Source organism: Balearica regulorum, chromosome 24 (assembly GCF_011004875.1).
Source record: "Balearica regulorum gibbericeps isolate bBalReg1 chromosome 24, bBalReg1.pri, whole genome shotgun sequence".
Lineage (NCBI taxonomy): Eukaryota > Metazoa > Chordata > Aves > Gruiformes > Gruidae > Balearica > Balearica regulorum.
In genome coordinates, this window is record NC_046207.1 from 6,240,705 (window position 1) to 6,258,420 (window position 17,716).

The window sequence follows — 17,716 nt, forward strand, 5'->3', positions numbered from 1 at the left end:
TTTTCTTTCACAAAGAAGAGCTGGGTTCAAGGTCACGCTGTTCCTGTGCCTCCCCAAAGCATGGGTTTACACAACGCTCCACCGCTGAGTTACTTTTCTTCCCCTTCCCCCTCCAACAGTTCTGTGCTGCAGCTGGTTTAGAGTCTGGAGGATAGTAGGGAGGAGAAATTGTACAATCTAACCAGGATCTTGGCCTTTGTGGGGAGACAGCTGTGCCTTTAAGGAAGGTGAGCATGGGGGGAGCTTGTCTCATTATCTGCTTTAGGTAATTGAATTAACGCCGCCACTCTGCCCAGAGCCCCTCGGGTCTGGTGGTGGTGAGGGACTGCCGTCCCCTCGTTTGTAACGCCTGGGGAAGGACTTGACTCTCCAAGCTCCCGTCCCTGGGCTTTCTTGGAGAAACGTGGCTCTGAAATAAAAAATAACATCTAAAACCTCCTCGAAGGAGGCCTGCTGGCAGAGCCGGAGAGGGGAGATGCCGGGCTGGGGCCCAGCGTGTCCCCCCGCTGCGGGGGCGCTCGGCCCTTACGCGCGTCTGGGCTGCTTACGGCTATTCTCGCTCGCACCTACGGAGCAGTGCGTGCGTAGCTCCCGTTGCTGTGACCGGGTAAAAGCGCCTTCGGCACCGGGCTCTGCCGCCTCCCAGCCTGGGAACACCCCCGCGCGGCAGGGGGCGCGCTGCTCCCAGCGGTACACTCTAGCCTACGAGGAGGCGTCTCTGTGGAAGGGGCGCTCTGGCGCCGGGCGGCTGCGAAGAGTTTGCGCCGGTAGTGGGAGGGGGGAGCGGGGGAGGCGCCGCTCTGGCCGGCGATCGCTGGTGGAGGCGCGGGGCGGGAGCCGCTCTGGCCGGCGGACTCGTTGGTGCGGAGTCCCGGAAGCGGCGTTCCCCGAGGCCGGGCGCGGAATGGCGGAGAGTCCGGCCGCTGAGGAGGCGGCCCCGGCCGCGGTGCTGGCGGCGGCGGGTAGCGGGGGCGCCTCGGCCGGCCCGGGCGGTGGCGCGGGGAGCCCCGGAGTCTTCATCCCCGCCGAGCTGTGGGCGGCGGCGGGCTTCAGCGCTGCGACGCCGGGCGCCGGCGTCGCCCCGGGGAGCGGCGGGGCCCCCATCGCGGCGGCGGCGGCGGCCGCGGGGGCCGCGCTCCTCACGCATTCGGCCTTCTGGGACCCCACGGTCAGCGGCGACTGGGACAGCGAGCGGCCCAGCCCGGCCTGCCTCCTGCGGATCAAACGGTGAGAGAGCCCCGGGCGCTGAGGGCGCTTGCCCGGGGCCGGCTCCCGTAGCGACCCGGGGGTGGCCCCGGTCCTCGCCGGGCCCCCCCGCCCCCGGGCCTGGCCAGCTGTGAGCCGGGGAACCCCCGTCGCCCTGCCCGGTGTTTTGGGGGGGGGGGGGCCTGCCTGGGCGGGGAGCGGGTTCGCGGCAGAGACGCTTGGCTCGTCCCCGGTACCCTCGGGGCGGTAACCGTCCCCTGGGCCTCACCACCCCCTCACCAGCGGCCCTGGAGACCGGGGCTCGGGCCTGGGGACAGACCCGGTCCCCACCGTGCCCCGAGACTCTCCTTGCCCCGGTGCTTGGGCGAGGATGGAGCCTCGCACCTCGCCTGCCCTGGAGCCGTGGACCCCCGAACCACCACCCGGGGTCTCTTTCTCCGTCTGCAATCCTCCTTCCTGCCGGTGCCCACCCGTTTGGCTGCTCCGACTCTTTAAAGGATCATCTGGTGAAACTCGGCGCGTCGATAGCCTTTGATATAACGAGCAATATGCTCTTGTATTGTTAGACGTGCTGGCGCTGTTTCAACAAGTTCTTCCTCTTCCTTCAGAGCAAGTATCGCTGCCTGCCAGGCTCTTGCTCATCCTTGTTCTAGATCTTGTATAATGTCTTCCAAAGATGGCACCAGATATTTGGGCAGTTTCCAATCCAAATGCCAAAAGCACCAACCTCGTAAGGGTAGGCGGGAAGGCGAGGCTCTCCTGTCGCTCTCGCACTTCTCACCCTGAAACCTCTCAGAGCTCTGGTCACTTCCCAAGCGGGAGCTTGTCCTGGAGCTCAGCGCAGCTCCAAGTATGGGAGGGAGGTTTTTTGGCGATGGAAGGTAACGGGTGCTATTTGGTTTACCTGCAATCTGCACAGAGTTGTAGGTGATTTGTGACTTTGGTTCATTTAGTCCCCATTCCTAAGGAGAGGAGGGTGTTTTGATCAAGTTGTGTGTGTATTTGCATCCTAACAACTCTTGAACCCGCTGTCTGATTAACCCCAAATTTGTCTCTAAGGCAGTTGAGTCACGGTATGTTTGGGGAACTCAAATGACTGGGTATGCGACAGGGTTCCTGTAAATAGTCTGAGCGCGAAGAGGGAAAACACGGGGCAGGAAAGTCATCCTTTAAACAGCAAACTTCACCTAAGAGAACTTCTAAATGCCTACCTTAGGGGAAGTTTGTAGTTGAAGTTTTACCTGCTGGAGGCGATCTGCGGCAGAATACAAGGTGGCAGGTAGTCAAGGTGTGCTTGGGGTGATGCCTCGCGTATGTATTAATTGAATGCTGCTTGTGCTCTTGAAATGCCTCAGCTTTTTTTTGGGTTAGTTGAAAGACCTCAGCCAGAAAAGAGTCAGAGGCAAAAGCAAAATGTCCAGCTCTTTACGAGTTGCAAGTTTCAATCTTAAAAGTCTGTCCCTTTGTGTCCGTGCACAGAGTTGTCGTCTAGAACGTTGCATGGGCTGATGAACGCCAGGGGAGATCTTGACTAATTCCTGTTTCCATTGTTCAGGGATATCATGTCCATTTACAAGGAGCCGCCCCCGGGAATGTTTGTTGTGCCTGATCCCCATGACATGACCAAGGTAAGAGAAGATTTGGAGCTGGTTCAACTTTCTGCTTTTCTGTATGTTGCTGTTGATGGCTGCTTTAAGGGTTTGCCCAAATGGCATATTCCCTTAATGTTTTGAGAGAACTCGTGGTGAGTCTCACAAGAGCGTAATGAGGCTCCAGTTTTCTTGTTGACGTTGAGATGGGCTGCATTTAAAATGGGAGGAGGCTCTCAAGGAAACTGGCTCTGTGGAGAGATACTGTCACAGGGATCTGAAGAACTTCCACAGGTAAAGCCAGCACTGCTTTAGTGGCCCTGTGAACCAGTGGGGTTCTGATTCAGCTCGTTTCATCCTTCCAGTGCTTAAAAACAATCAGTAGAACAGCTCAGAAGAGAGAGCTCCATGGAAAGCTGTTGGTCATGGGGGGCTTCTCAAGGAAGCTGGAAATAAGAAACCTCCATTGCCACAAGCAGTGCTGGAGTGTCTATAATCTGCCTGTGGAAACTGGAGATGTTTAATTGTTGTGAGCTGGCAGCGAGACCCTGTGCCCTGGGGAGCTGCCCGTCTGGTCCTCACAAGTGCCAGGGTCTGACCCATGCAGCAGCTCCAGCAGACCTGCTCCCTCGGGACACAGGCATGGCTACGGCCTCTCCTGACCCGTATCTTCCCCTCCTGCCTTTCGGGGGGGGTGTGTGTGTGGGGGGGTGTTTTCCAGGACTGGGAGTTTCAGATTACGTCAGAGAGGATGCAGTGAGCGGGAGGCAGAGGTTGCTCAAATGGTGTTCTTCATCCAGTGTGTTTCTTGGCTGGTGCTGCCCTTTCTCCAGCCAGTGTCACCTGGTTTGGCTGTGCCAGTTTCTGAGAGGTGTGTGTGTCTGTGGGGTCGCTTTGATTTTTTTTTTCCTCTGCTGCGCACTTCTCCCACCCCTCTGACAAACGTGGCGTTCCCTCAGATTCCCCTAAATTCCCCACGTAAGCGCCTGGCTCAGGGCCCCCTGGGATTTTGGAGGCAGCAGGCAGGGAGTGTCTCCGCAGGCAGCTCCCACCTGGGGCACTTACCCGGCCACCCTCGGCGTTGGAAGCTGAAAGTGCCAAAATGCCCTTGAAGGGAAATGCAAGTTTGTAGAACACCAGCCTTGGGTGAAATCCTAGGGAGGATCATTAAAGGAGATGGCTGGGATCACCTGGGGAGTAAGCTTCCTTGCTAGCCCCAAGGGAGTAGATTTTCTGGTATACAGTTGGGATCTTTGAGGGTAATTAGCATGGAGAGAATAGGGTCTTAATTTTGGATCCTGGCAGAGGAAATTGAGCGATTGGTTTCAATAAGACGAAACAAATCAGCACGAGACCATAAAATGGAGGAATGCTCTAGTTTTGGCAGAAATTCTGAATTTTTTTTCTTTCTAAAATTAGATTTTTTTTCATATTTGATTTTTTTTTTTTTTAAAGCAGCGCTTACCAGCTGAACTGTGATTCAGTCTGGTTTGGGCTGTATAGAGATGTATGAGAGGCAGCTGTTGTGGACTCTGGCCAAACCTCGCGCTGGAAACCTGCTTTGCACATTGAGCGTGGCAGAGGGGAAGAGAAGTGCGCAGCAGTGGCTCTGGCTAACGGGGGAAGGAGGGAGGGTTAAGGATGGCCCGCACATGGCGTGTGCTTGTGGAAGATGCTGCCTCCGTGCTGCTGCCTGGGTGGAGGTTTCTTGCCTTCGGTTGGCTTTGTTGAGGATTTGACGGTGCTGCACAATTTTGAAGTGGTGCGCAAGACGGGCTTTTGTTTTCCAGATTCATGCATTGATCACAGGCCCATTTGACACGCCTTATGAAGGGGGTTTCTTCTTGTTCCTGTTTCGCTGTCCTCCAGATTATCCCATCCACCCACCAAGGGTCAAACTGATGACAACGGGAAATAACACAGTGAGGTTTAACCCCAACTTCTACCGCAATGGGAAAGTCTGCCTGAGTATTCTAGGGTAAGAGGAGACTTTGGCTGTTTTGATGGGAAATCAGGAGGTGGCTGCAGGCTGTATTCTGCCTCGCGCATCCTTCTCGGCGCGTCGTGCCCTGATTTTGCCCCAGACGCGTGCTTGGATGCACCTTTATGCTTCTGTGAAGTCGTGTGCAGAATCAGAGTCATAACGCAGCACAAATTCCTCTACTGGAATAAGAGTCTAACCTGTCTTTAAAAGCACCCGAGAACAGAGCAGGGGAAGCATGAAGTTCTGTGGACGCCGTCGCTTTTCTCCTGCTTCCGCTTGCAAAGCCTCAGCCCGAGCACTGCGTTTCTTCTGCTTTTTTTGCTTTGCAGCCTGATCCTTAATGTTCTTTGAATGTAGGTTTTTGTGGTTTTAATTTCCTCTCTCTGTGTGGGTTTAAAAATAAATAAATAAAATTAAAGGCCGCTAAGAACTTCCTTGAGAGCCATTTGACTGCTCTGGGCTTCCACCTACACGCAGCGTGTGGGGCTGAGCGGTGGGTGTAATGATTTACAAGCGCTGCTCCTGTGCTGCCTGTTCCAACAGGCTGCACTGCTGCAAATTCTTGTTATTCACCTGCTTGATTTTTAAACACGTGAAAGTCCAGGTCGATTGAATGGCTCTGAGGGCTCTGCCAGAGGAACCCTGGCCGTGGTGTGATATTCCCAACCCCAGCTGTGACACTTTCAGTTGCTGGTAAAGAAAGGCTTTTGCTGAGACTCTGGACTGATGCCTGCCGTACCTGGTGCCTTCTGCCACAGAGAGGTAGTAACGGCAGCCAGGTGAGGAAGGGGCAGCGATGGTTTGGATTGCTGTAGGGATTTGATCAACCAGCGAGAGTCTGAGCGCCATTGCGGTTAGAAGACTGCCTTTGCCGGGGTGGTTTCAGCAGTGCCACTTACACCAAAGTTGGTCCGAGTAGCTGATACCCGCCAGCCGATAGATACTGTCCCAAGGCTGGGCGAGAGCTGCACTGTGCTGGGAAGCACCTTCCTCAGCGTAGGAGTCTTCCTTCATCCAGTGAGCTGGATGCTAATGCCTGCAAAACACCGAGATGTGTAGGGCATGGTGGTATCTTGGGGGTCTGAATGCCCAGCAGCTCCCGCGCAAGCTGCCTTGCTGCTCTTGCGATTGTAACCCTGGCATGGAAGCTAAATTATTGAAGAGTGAACAAAGAGCCTCGGCCTTTGCAGAAATGGGAAGCACAGAGGGAGCTGCGAATGAAAGGATTTAGGAAGAGCATATGTGGGTCAGCGCATCCTTGTTCAGCTCACAGGGAGACAGGGCTGTATCTGGAACTAGGATATTAAGGGCAAGCAGCAGAACAGCTTTTTCTGCTTATGCTGTTCTGTGCAAAGGTTTTTTGCTACCCTGTGCGTATGGGTAGAGCAGAGCATCCGGTAGTGCTTTTGATGGCAGTCGTTGACCTGAGTGTCTGCATTACAGACTGCACAATGGTGGTCTTGTTTGAGTCTTGAAAATCAGATTTCAGTTCTTAAAGAGTTGTTGGTTTTGACATATGGTAGTGCTGGTAGCTTGTGTTGCTCCGGGCTGCTGTGCGAGATGATAGCCATAGCTTTAAGGTGCCCTGTAAAATGCTTGGAAATGTTATTTTTCCGCAACTCGTGTGATGCCCTGTGTGTCTTAGCAGTGGAGTGAAGTTTACCAGCCTCTCTTGTCTTGCTCAAGCTAAAGTACTCATTTGGTTGAGAGAATAAACAACTTTGACCCTGAAAACTTTCTCAGCGTCCAGTGCTTTCTGTATCTGTAGCATCTGTTTCTTTTCCTGTCACGTTTCTGTAAGGTGTAGATGTGGTTTCCCAAGCTTTCTGACCTTTGGTAGTTGCAGGGATAGCGCTCACTGGGCCAGTCCTGCGTTGTTAATTGATGCTTTTCTGTTTTAATGCCTCAGCACTTGGACCGGGCCTGCGTGGAGCCCAGCACAGAGTATCTCTTCAGTCCTCATCTCCATCCAGTCTCTGATGACTGAGAACCCGTATCACAACGAACCCGGCTTTGAGCAGGTGAGAGTTTGAGGTGCATTGTCTCTGGTTCTGCAGCTATTTGTCTCTCTTCCTCTACACCTTGCTCCTGGTGGCAAATCCCGTTCTGGAAATGGGAACAAAAGTGGGTTATGTCGCTTGGCTCTTTTCCAGCTTGCTCTGCCTCTAGTCAGAGCTTGAGGGGGAGTTACAAGCCAGCTCTGAACCGGAGGCTGTCTCGCTCACGTACGTGTAAGGTAACAGAAGAACAAGAGGCATTTGAGAAGTTGCCGGGGAGATGGGATGGCTCTTCATTTCTCTGCTACATGACTCCTGAAATGGCTTTCTTGGGACCTGTTGTCATGCAGGAACCAAACTGCTCAGGTTTTCATGGTCTCCAGCATCTCGGAGAGAGGCAGGTTTCTGTGCTGACTTTATCAGTTGACCTGTCTCCACAGCTGTGTGAGTCCAAGGCTCTGGAGACATGTAAAATGTGGCCATCTTTTCGTTTGCAGTATAAATTAGCTCAGCATACACAGAACAGACAAAGCTGTAGTAGGTTCATGCACCAGTGAAATTCATTGGGCCCAGGAGGGAGAGACGAAGAGCCATTCCCGTCGCATGGACTCACTGGCCCAAATTCTGTTTCCAGGAGAGGCACCCCGGGGACAGCAAGAACTATAACGAGTGCATTCGGCATGAGACCATCCGGGTAGCAGTGTGTGACATGCTGGAAGGAAAGTGTCCCTGTCCTGAGCCGCTACGGTATGGAAGGGAGGCATGGGAGGGAGCTTAAGAAAGTGGGTGTGGGGAAGCAGACTCAACTTCTCTGGCTGCCCTTCCTGAAATCCTGAGAGTTGCTTCAGGGAAGAGCAAGACTTTCACTCTCCTTGGTCCAGCAAAGAGTTGTTTTATTTGCCTTGAAGTGGATGGCTGCATCGATGTGGTGCCGAGGAGCTGAGCAGTGACAGAGGCTGTGTTAGTGTGCACAATGGCTGCATCCTCTGACTTGTGTTTGAGAATAAATGTGCCTTGTCTTAGGGGGGGAAAAACCCAAACCTCGGAGGGAGGGGAGCACAGCTGTTGCGGAAGCACGTGCAGAATCTCTTCAGCTGCAGCGACGCTGCAGTTTGTTTCACTCTGTCCTGCCCCGCCGTACCCTGTTAGTTGTCTGGAACACCCTGTATGGGTGCCCACGATGGTGACATGGACTCGAGTTCGGTGGGATGGGGTGACCCTGAATGATGTGACCGTTGTAACGCTGTCATTTTGTGTTGACAAAACGCTCTCTTGTTGCGTTCAGGGGAGTAATGGAGAAATCCTTCATGGAATACTATGACTTCTACGAAGGGGTGTGTAAAGAGAGACTTTATCTCCAAGGACAGACAATGCAGGTGGGTGGCAGACAATTTGCTTGTTGATAACACACTACCTTAGATAAGGGTGTGTGGTTAGTGACAAACAACAATGTGCCACCACCTAGAGGTACGTGGCATGGATCTGGATCTTTTCTATGAAATGTATATTCCAACTTTGAATCAGCCGTGAAACTGAGACCTGAGACGTTCCTGTGGACAAACCACTACCTTCCCCAAGTTCAGAGTGCGCGCACAGTGTTTTCAAGGCCGTTAGACTTCTTGGAGTGCTGGACCTGAGCCACTCTCCAGGCAAGCGGGTACTTCTGTCAGCAGTGGAACCAGAACTGTTTGCTTTCAGGTGGATTTGGGGTTAAGCAGGAAGGGCACATGCAGGTTATCCAATGCTGGTGGCAACTGAACTCCATAGCAGCACTTTCCTGTTGGGGCGCTGGCAGCGTTTCTCTTTTTCTGAGGTTCCCTTGCTCATACAGCAGATAGGAACTTTGCTCTGATGCTCCTTGTTCTGTCAGATGAGGTTGAAAGTGGCTGAGTCAAAAGTTACTGGAGGAGGAAGGGATGGGGGAAGAGCGACAATACACAGACACATCTAGACAGGTTGAATACAGGAGCTTGTTTCTGCAGGAAAGTAGACTTTAAAAGAATAGATTGCTGAGCTATTTGCATGTGAACAGATGTGTCTTCCTCATCAGCCACCTCGTCTGACTCATTGAGAAATACCACTGCTAAGAAAAGATGGAGGTGGTTGATTTAATGATCTTGTGTCTCTGAGCCCTTTTTTCCTGTCAATGCCTTCACTGGCTCTGTAATTCATAAACTGAAAGTGCTCCTAAAGCAGAGGAGTTGATGCTGGGAGTGAGAAATTCCCATAAGGAAGGTCTGTGTCTGCAGACTACTGAACTGAAGGCTGTGTAGTGAAGTTCAGCGACATTAGAGGATTGTCAGGGGTGGCCTGCTCTTGTTTCTTCTCCAAGGAGCCAGGGCTCAGCTGCTGTCCCCACGGGTTTATGGACTGTGGCTTGGGACTCTGTTGTGTTCAGTTCCCAGAGGCAGTGACTGCCGTGGTCTGTTTTCTGCTCACTTGTAAAGAGCAGTGCAGGAAGCATGAACGCAGCATGCACGCAGCATGCTGGAGAGATGGCGCTGTCATCGTCTTCACCTTTTATTTAAAATGAAGTCACTCCAGGCTCAGTATCAGTTGAGTGCTTGCCAGATGTGCTGTCTTGTTAGCTCTGGGGCTTGTACCAAAGATTCCCATCAGACGGGACATATAGCCCTGGCAATCCATCTTTGACCTGGGACGGGGATAAAAGCAGCAAATGCTACGTAATCTCCAAAGACTTTCTGCCTCTGACTTGGCTGCACCTCAGCTGGGGCCTTGATTTAAACTGAGAATAGTGATGCTTTCATTTGGAAAGGGTCTGTAGCTCTAATATAAAGTGTGGTCAAGTCTTTGGCCTCTGGATTTTAGGGGTTTTCATTTGTAATACTTTCCCTGCCTCCTTGGAGCAGGCCTGAGACCAAATCTTTGAAATAGTTTACTTCTTCAAAGCTGCTGGTAGAAATCCAACCCATGTCTGCCCAGCCTTTCATCTGTTTCTGAAGTTTGCTTGGGTTTGTAAGGTTTCCCAAAAGAGACTCCAAACAGAAATTACCATCAGTTTTCACCCTCTGCCGCCACAGGGGAAAGTTTAGGGGCCTCTCTCCGACATAAGATGGGATTTAACCCTTAAGTCTGTGACCATTTGTTGCCCAATTGCTTTTTTCTTTCTGCCTTTTGCCGGAAGGATAACGGTCTGTATTAATAGGCTTATCTATGGTTTTCTTCCAGGATCCTTTTGGTGAAAAACGAGGCCACTTTGACTATCAGTCCCTATTAGTGCGTTTGCAAGGAATTCGGCAGAAGGTGCAAGAGAAACACCAGCAGGAGAGTACAGAAATAGACTCTGAGAGCAGCTCCTCCGAGACAGAGACAGACACTCAAGGTTGCTCTAAAGCTTAGAGCTGTGTTAACAGTGGAGAGGCCAAGCCGTGGGGATGTTCTGTCTTCACACTCTAGAGTACCCCTGACAGACTCGACAACCAAACCAACGCCAGAGCGGAGAAAACTGCAGGATATCTTCTGTCTCCTTTTACTGCTCTGGTGGATAACGCTGAACGAGACGACTTCATGCTAGACAAAGCCAAGCTTGTGACAGGCTACTCTTAAAAGGTACTTACTATGCTAGAAAGCCGGAGCATGTGGCATCAGGTTATTTTTTTTGGAAACACCTACACTGGTTGGGTTTTTTCTTTTTTTTTTTTTTTTCTCCATTTGATTAAAGAATGAGATCTAGACTGCGACTCCTCTTTACAGCTTTTCTGTTCCTAGACAGTGAGCCCTTCCCTGGGGCCATGCTGAACGTGGAGCTGTAGCTGTGGGAGCGTTTTGGGTCCAGGGTATGACAGGGCCCACGGACCGTGTGCCCAGGAGAAACCTTTTTGTGCAGGTTGGGAGAGATGGAGCCTCCCTGCTCTGTGGAAGCCCATCTACCTGATGTCTTTCTTCTAGACACTGTTCTAGACAGACCAAAGATAAAGAGCAGTGGTGGAATCTGGGCTCCTTTCTGAAAGCTTTACTCAAGCCCTGGGTGACTTTGTCCACTGAGACTTCAGGCACAAAGGGGCAGATGAAAAGTGGAAACTGCAAGAATCCAGTGCAGGTGTGTTCATTCTGGCATTTTGGGGAAGGGAAGGTGAGGAAATCATTGCTCAGAGATGGAGGGAGCACTTAAAAATAAGTCCAGTTTGTGTATTATTTTTCAAGGCATTGATTTGAATTTAGCATTTGAGAAATATTTTATTCTGGCTGCTCTGAACGGAGCTGTTTTGTGTCCTTAACTGAAATACTCTTTGCTTTCCACCTCTCTACTCAGTGTAGCATTTTATTTTCCTCCTGCCACCTCACTCCCCGCTGCTACCTTGATCCATCACATTGCAACGCTAGAATAAGGGGCAATTCTAGCTAACGAAGCCACCGTTTCTGGGTGGAGTTCTTCAGAGGTTACTGACAAATTCCTTTGCCAAACTTGGCCGAGCGCAAGCTAGCCGAGTATTGTAGAGTTTAACACTTCAGTGCTTTGAATGTTTTAAACAGCAGCTTTTTACTGTGAGCGAAGGCTGGCCACTCGGAGAGGTGTCCGCTGGCTGCGAGTGCCATTACATCAAAGATGTAACTTGGGTGGAGGTGAAATACCCGGTTTCTCCAGGTAAATGAGCCTGGCCATGATTGATTGGAGCAGTATAATGTTTCGTTGATAAAGAGCTTAATCTACTTGGGTTTTTTTAATTATTTTTCTGGGAGCTTTGATAGAAAGCTAAGCACAAAGTTGCACGTTGTCCTGGGCCCTCTCCCAGTTTCCTTAAACACCTTCCCACCAGCTTGACCCTGCTTCAGACTCCTGACAGTGGTGGGAGAACTTCCACTGCAGTCATCCTTGTTCTCAAAAAAGTGCAGGAAGAGGGGCCAGGAGACCCCTGCCGCGCGCTGGTCAGAAAGGCAATGCCCCATGCGTCAGTGAATTATTTTCAGTCTCTGTGGTTGATATCCACTCTTGCAGAACTCGGAAGCCTGCACACTGCTGCTTAAGCAGCTCTGAAAAGCTGAAAGGTGGAAACATTTCTGAATTGTTAAGGTGCCGTTTAACAACTTGGGACCTTTTTTTTTTTTCTTTTTTCTTCTCTTTAGCAAGCAAACTCCCCTGGGTCTGTCATTAGCTTGATTTAGACTTAAACCCTGTCTTCCCTTGAGGGAAAGCTGAACTTACGTAGGACTCGCTCAACACATACAGCAGCTGAGAGTAAATAAAGTGGTGTTCACCTCAAAATGGGGTCTCGGGGAGGCAGAGGGGTCTCCTGAGAAGTCATGAGCTGTGTGCTGCTTTACTGCCTCTTTAATCCCATTGTAAATGTCACGTTGTTTTTCACCACTCAGTAGCATTGTGGGTAGAGCTGTGACTCTGCTGCCTTCCCAGGGCAGAGCTGGTTCTGAAATCTGTTTGTGATGCATGTGGCGTTACCATCCACCGATACAACGAAACAAGAAAATGCCTTATTGTGGACACTATTCACATAACTAGCATGTGGCTGTAAAAGAGAAGTATTAGTTTTCTAGCTCTAATGTTGTCTGTCCTACCATTTCTGAATGTTTCCATTTCAAAGTGACAATCCTCAAATGACTGCTCTAGGCAGAGATGTTTTAGCAACAGATTTTTAGACCTAATTGAGTTGAAAATATATGCACAAGAGTCACTCTAAGATACCTTGTTTATATACTATTGTACATAAGATTTTTTTTTGTGCAATAAAGTTTGTTTTGGCAGAATCTAGACTGTGGTACTCCTTAGTGGAACAACAACCCATTCACAGAGCAGAGAGGACTACAGAACAGTTTCTCAGTGTCACTCTGAGATTGTTAGCTGGAGTCACGTTTGCATCCTCTGAGACTGCAGTTGCAATAGCAGCTTAGATAGTTTTCCGCTTGCTGTGACAGGGTAATTAGTTGTCTGTAATGGTAAGTGGCATTTCCACCCACAAGAGAGGAGAAAGTTTGGAGGTAAGCAAGTATGAATTTGTCCTATTAAACTTTTCAAGCTAGACACTTTTTACAAAACTTTTATTTCAAGTGCGCTGTCCCTGTGTTTCAGGTGATATGCAAATAACCTCACAAGAAGAATTGTACACAGGCACAGAACACGTAGCGGTCAAGGTATTGCCTCCTTGGCTTCCTCCGGAGTGATTTCCTGAGAGTACAGCTCTGTAAAGAGAGCAGGCAGCCAGTACTGAGGTTCTCCTGCTGCCTGCGTATCCAGCCAGGCCATTCCTTCCTTCAGCAAGTGTTCCTATACAAACAGAATGGAAACTGTGAGTGAAACTTTAACTAAATGGCTGAGAAGCCATTCACAATAGCGGCCTGACCCCACACCTTATTCTAGGGTAAAAGAGAGGGAGTAGAACTTGGCCTACAATAGTTTTTACTCAACTTGACCAGGAGAAATACAGTTCAGACATCCAGCCATGCCTGCCATACACATTTATGTAGGATTCAGTGGGGATTAGTGAAGCCACACGAATATCTGCAGCTTCTGGGATTCTGCTTTCCTCAGTCTGTGCTCTGCCTTTGGTCTACCAGCGAGCTCAGGATCCCCCATTTATGCTGCGATAACACATCCCCAGCGAAGTGTTGGCTCTGGGAGCAGTCACTCCACACTGTCACTGAACTCCACTGTGCACAAGAGACCTTCATACGTACCAGCACTTGCTTTGCACGTTCCGTCTCCCACTTCAGACTGGACCTGATCTCACTGACCGTTACGTAGCCCTTTTTCTGAAATGAGAGGAAAAATACTGCGTGCTTATAGTCAAGTCTGAAGTTTGTAGTTAAGAAGAGTGTGGGAAGTTTTGCCTACAGGCCTGGTCTAATCAGAGTTCCCTGTCATGGAGGCAATAAGGTTCTTTAAAGGTGGTTGTATTTTAAAATCTCCTGGCTCAGTACCTCTGCCAGCTGCAGGATGACCGTGTGATCCATGTTCAGTTCAGCCGGTACCGACTGGATCAGATATGTTCCACCAACAGGGATAATCCCAAAGCCGTTCCCCAAGACCTTCAGTTTCTTGATTGCACGAAGGAGATCATCCCTGAGAAGCAGAGGTCAATGCAAGGCTTTAAAGCGAGAGCCCCTCTCAAACTGCACACTAGGTTCTGTACATGAGGAAGACTTGGCATGCAGAAGCTGTGAGCAATAATAGCTCCTTGGAGCTTGCTGCAGTTTCAGGTACTCAACAGCTGGAAAAAAAAATTATAAAGCAATTTAGAATGTGTTTGCCTATCTGTGCCCCCTTCAGAAGGGCAGATGCGTCACAGAGACACACTTGTAGCACCTGAGCTGTAAGCGCTAAATAAGATTCAGCCCCAATTAGCGATCATGGCGAGTTGTGTCCTAAAATCTGCTTCTGTAATGTCATTAACTGTGGATCACATCTAAGTGAATGTGGATCACATGGCTACAAGTGAAATCTGGAGTCCAGTTAACAGCAGCACCTTCACGTGCTGCTGAGATCAGTCACCCCCTTTTCTTCCCCGAGCTCTACTTGATTCCCCCTTCCTGTAACACAGGCACTCACTGGCTGACGTCCTGAGCGAACTTTCCCCTTCCCTTCAGCACTTGCTGATGAAGTTCTTCCAGCGTTATCAGACCTAGGAGTCACCAAACGGGGACAGGAAAACATTACTGCAAAGCAACAAAACTCCTCCAGCCAGACCAGTCAAGGGTCCTTTGTGCATTTGCCACGGGCTCACCCCTGCCTTCCATTTTACAAGCGGCTGTTCATTGTTCCCAGTATCAAGCCTTGGGTGAGATAAGTAATGAGTCACTTCTGTTCCCAGAGCTAACACGCAGCAGGCAGCTGCTGCCTTCTCCCACAAATGTATTGGGCTCAAATTTCAGCTGGCTTTGCTGTAGCCTGTTCCTGGTCTCAGGTTGCCCTTCTGGAGTGAAGAACATCTACTGCCTTTTCATTAGGCACTTAGCGCTGGCATTCCAACTCTTTGGGATACTGCCGTGATCCTTCAGAGACAATCTTACTGCCAGGCTCAAAGCAGTAACTTTGCAGTTTCATACTCCTTTAAGATTGTCGTTGATCCCTGCTCCTTCCCCACGATGCTGCCAAGTTACTGGTTTGTTACCTAAACAGGGCAGAGTTGGTTGATTTCTGTACAAATCAATAAAGCTGGGTGATTACCAGCGGGGAGTAGCTGTAACATGCTGTAGAAACAAAAGAAGGTTTTGGGGGGCAATGAATGCAAAACTGCCATCTCAGTATTTTGTGAAATCTACTGAAGAACATCACACTGAGCGATGGCGACTCCTTTTCCACAGGGAAAGGGTATCCTCCTATTAGCCTTATTTCCTAGAAGCCAGGGACAGTGGGATCCTCACCTCCATTCCTGTGTTTCAGAGCCAGGCAAACCTCAATGATCTGCACACCCAGTTCGTAGTAAAAGTCTCCAACTCCCAGCATCTCCGACCAGAATCCTTTACCGGCTGTGAAGCGAGAAAGGGGAAAGAGATCGGACCACTGGCAAAAATACCTTTCCGTAACAGTTACTGGTGCCAAGCAGGCTGCTCGCAAACCTTGCTGTGAGGACTCTCTGATCTGTTAGTGGAGAGTTTGTGTTCTGGTTGCTGTTTTCCCCCACCTTTTGAAGTAAGTAACACCCAACAGTACATTACATCAATTCACAAACCCCAAGAATCAAACCAGCATCAGCTCTCCTCAAGGAAGGACAGCTTCACAGCGAGATGAATCTTTAGTCATGAACCCCAGTGCCTGTTCCTCACATGCCAAAGGATCCACTCCGATTGTGGCACACATATCCTGGAACTGGACCCGGAACTCGGGGTTTTTACGGATCTCTTGCTTGTGTTTGCTGGCAAACTCTTCTAAGTTGGTCTTAAACATGTCCAGCTGCTTAGACATCTGAAAGAGAATTACAGAGGAGTGTTTCTGTCTTAACACTTATTTAATGCATTTTTTCCGTGAACACAGCGCCCAGCAGGCACTAAGTGAGCGGAGTCCTCAGGAAACACTCAGGTGTCTGATGTGCTGCCTGTGCAGGCAGCCCCCGTGGTCTTAAAGGAAGGAAACAACATAAAAATTGCTCGATGGAATCAGAACTCTCCACACGTACACTTTTAACACCGAATACAAACCAGTATCAGCCGAGACAAGGCAAAGGGCTGTTCCGAACCAAGAGACAGGCTCAGAAGGGGGGCAGCAGGTATTCTGTGACCTCGTGGCTCTCTGATGGAAAGGCAGCCTAACGGGTGCCATCGTTATCCACGCTGCTTGCGGGTAACGCTCTGGACACCGAAGCAGAGTGGGAAACCAAAACTGGGGTTTGTGGCTGGGCTCACAACTACGGTTATTCCTGCCGCCGGGCTGGGGCGGATCTCCCACCTGGGCCAGCTGGTCTTCGGCCAGGACCGTCCCTCGCTCCTTGTACTTCGCCTGCAGGAGGAAAAGGGGATGATGGAGACAGCACTGAAGGACAGGTGAACCAGAAACCAAAACTGGACGAGGGAGATGCTCCTTACACACGGAGGGACCAGGAGGAGCCGCGGCCCTGGGCAAGCAGGGAGGCTGCCAGGGAGCTCGGGGCACGCTGGGCTCGGAGCGGAGCTGGCGCCGGCTGGGACGGCCGGTGCAAGGACGGGGATGGCCCCGCACCGAGCCCGGCACCCCCCGCCACAGGCCCGAAGGGGCCCGGCCCCCCCTCACACGGTACTGACGGAGCTTGGCAGCTCCCCGGCCCGAGACCGGCGGGGTCTGAGCACCCCTGCGGGGCCTGGCACACACACACACACACCCCCCCGGGCCCAGAGGGACCCGGCACCCCCCGCCCGCCCCCGCCCCATGGGGGTCCCGCCGCCCCTCACCTCCGCGAGCTTCTTCTTGGCGATGGCGCCCGCGCCCACCCCCCGCCGGTGCATCCCGGCCCCGGCCCCGCCGCGCTCCCTCTGACGTCATCTTTCCGCGACCGCCGGCGCTGACGTACGGCAGGGGGCGGGGTGGGGCCCTGTCCCGGGCACCCACGGCTGCCCCCCCCCCCCCCCCCCCGCGTGGCGGGGACCCCTCAGAGCGCGCGGGGGGGCCGTGGGGGTGGGGGTGGGGTGTGTGTGTGTGAGTGTGAGAGTGTGTGGGGGGGTGTGTGTAGTGTGTGTGGTGTGTGTGTGGTGTGTGTATGGGGGGGGTGTGAGTGTGTGTGTAGTGTGTGTGTGTGTGGTGTGTGTGGTGTGTGTGTGTGTATGGGGGGTGTGTGAGTGTGTGTGTGTGTAGTGTGTGTGGTGTGTGGTGTGTGTGGTGTGTGTGTGTGTATGGGGGTGTGTGTGTGTGTGAGTGTGTGTGGGGGGGTGTGTAGTGTGTGTGTGTGTGTGGGGTGGGGTGTGTGTGAGTGTGTGTATGGGGGGTGGGTGCGTGTGTGTGAGTGTGTGTGTGGTGTGTGTGTATGGGGGGGTGTGTGAGTGTGTGTGTGTGGGGGATGTGTGTGAGTGTGTGTGTGGGGTGGGGTGTGTGTGAGTGTGTGTATGGGGGGGTGTGTGTGAGTGTGTGTGAGTGTGTGGGGTGGGGTGTATGTGAGTGTGTGTGTGGGGGGTGGGTGCGTGTGTGTGAGAGTGTGTGTGTGTGGTGTGGGGTGTGTGTGTGAGAGTGTGTGTGTGTGGGGGGGTGTATGGGGGGGGTGTGTGGGGGGGTGGGGTGTGTGTGGTGTGTGTGTGGGGGGGTGGGGGATGTGTGTATGGGGGGTGTGTATGTGTGGTGTGTGTGTATGGGGGGTGTGTGTGTATGTGTGGTGTGTGTGTATGGGGGGTGTGTGTGTATGGGGGGTGTGTGTGTGGGGGGTGTGTGTGTATGGGGGAGTGTATGGGGGGGTGAGGCCCTGCTGGGGGTTGGGCCCAGTTTGGGCGGTTGGGTCCCCTCTGGGGGATGGGTCCCCCCCCCGGGGTGGGGGGGTCTCCCTCACTGGGGGGGGGTGTCAGTCTCTGCT

The 17,716-nt window shown here is 51.9% G+C and overlaps 2 protein-coding genes across 2 annotated transcripts; one reads left to right on the forward strand and one right to left on the reverse strand.

Moving 5' to 3' along the window:
* Window positions 1–807: 807 nt before the first annotated feature.
* UBE2Z (ubiquitin conjugating enzyme E2 Z) lies at window positions 808–12,494 on the forward strand. Its single transcript, XM_075774941.1, has 7 exons — window positions 808–1,227; window positions 2,762–2,834; window positions 4,586–4,773; window positions 6,689–6,800; window positions 7,411–7,523; window positions 8,062–8,152; window positions 9,966–12,494. The coding sequence occupies exons 1-7, from the start codon at window positions 905–907 to the stop codon at window positions 10,134–10,136; spliced, it is 1,071 nt and encodes a 356-aa protein (XP_075631056.1). The 5' UTR covers window positions 808–904; the 3' UTR covers window positions 10,137–12,494.
* A 277-nt stretch (window positions 12,495–12,771) lies between these two features.
* Window positions 12,772–16,712, reverse strand: SNF8 (SNF8 subunit of ESCRT-II). Its single transcript, XM_075774942.1, has 8 exons — window positions 16,611–16,712; window positions 16,132–16,182; window positions 15,513–15,651; window positions 15,111–15,215; window positions 14,296–14,368; window positions 13,668–13,809; window positions 13,425–13,499; window positions 12,772–13,014 (listed from the first exon to the last, which is right to left on the reverse strand). Exons 1-8 carry the CDS (start codon window positions 16,662–16,664, stop codon window positions 12,877–12,879), a joined length of 777 nt encoding a protein of 258 aa, XP_075631057.1. The 5' UTR covers window positions 16,665–16,712; the 3' UTR covers window positions 12,772–12,876.
* Between the last annotated feature and the right edge of the window lie 1,004 nt (window positions 16,713–17,716).

Coding starts and splice junctions, on each gene's coding strand:
- UBE2Z (XM_075774941.1), top strand. CDS start 905: ATGGCGGAGAGTCCGGCCGCTGAGGAGGCGGCCCCGGCCGCGGTGCTG. Junction 4,774..6,688: donor GTCTGCCTGAGTATTCTAGG/GTAAGAGGAGAC, acceptor TTAATGCCTCAG/CACTTGGACCGGGCCTGCGT. Junction 6,801..7,410: donor ACGAACCCGGCTTTGAGCAG/GTGAGAGTTTGA, acceptor TTCTGTTTCCAG/GAGAGGCACCCCGGGGACAG.
- SNF8 (XM_075774942.1), bottom strand. CDS start 16,664: ATGCACCGGCGGGGGGTGGGCGCGGGCGCCATCGCCAAGAAGAAGCTC. Junction 15,216..15,512: donor CGGAGTGGATCCTTTGGCAT/GTGAGGAACAGG, acceptor CTCGCTTCACAG/CCGGTAAAGGATTCTGGTCG. Junction 13,500..13,667: donor TCATCCTGCAGCTGGCAGAG/GTACTGAGCCAG, acceptor CTCTCATTTCAG/AAAAAGGGCTACGTAACGGT.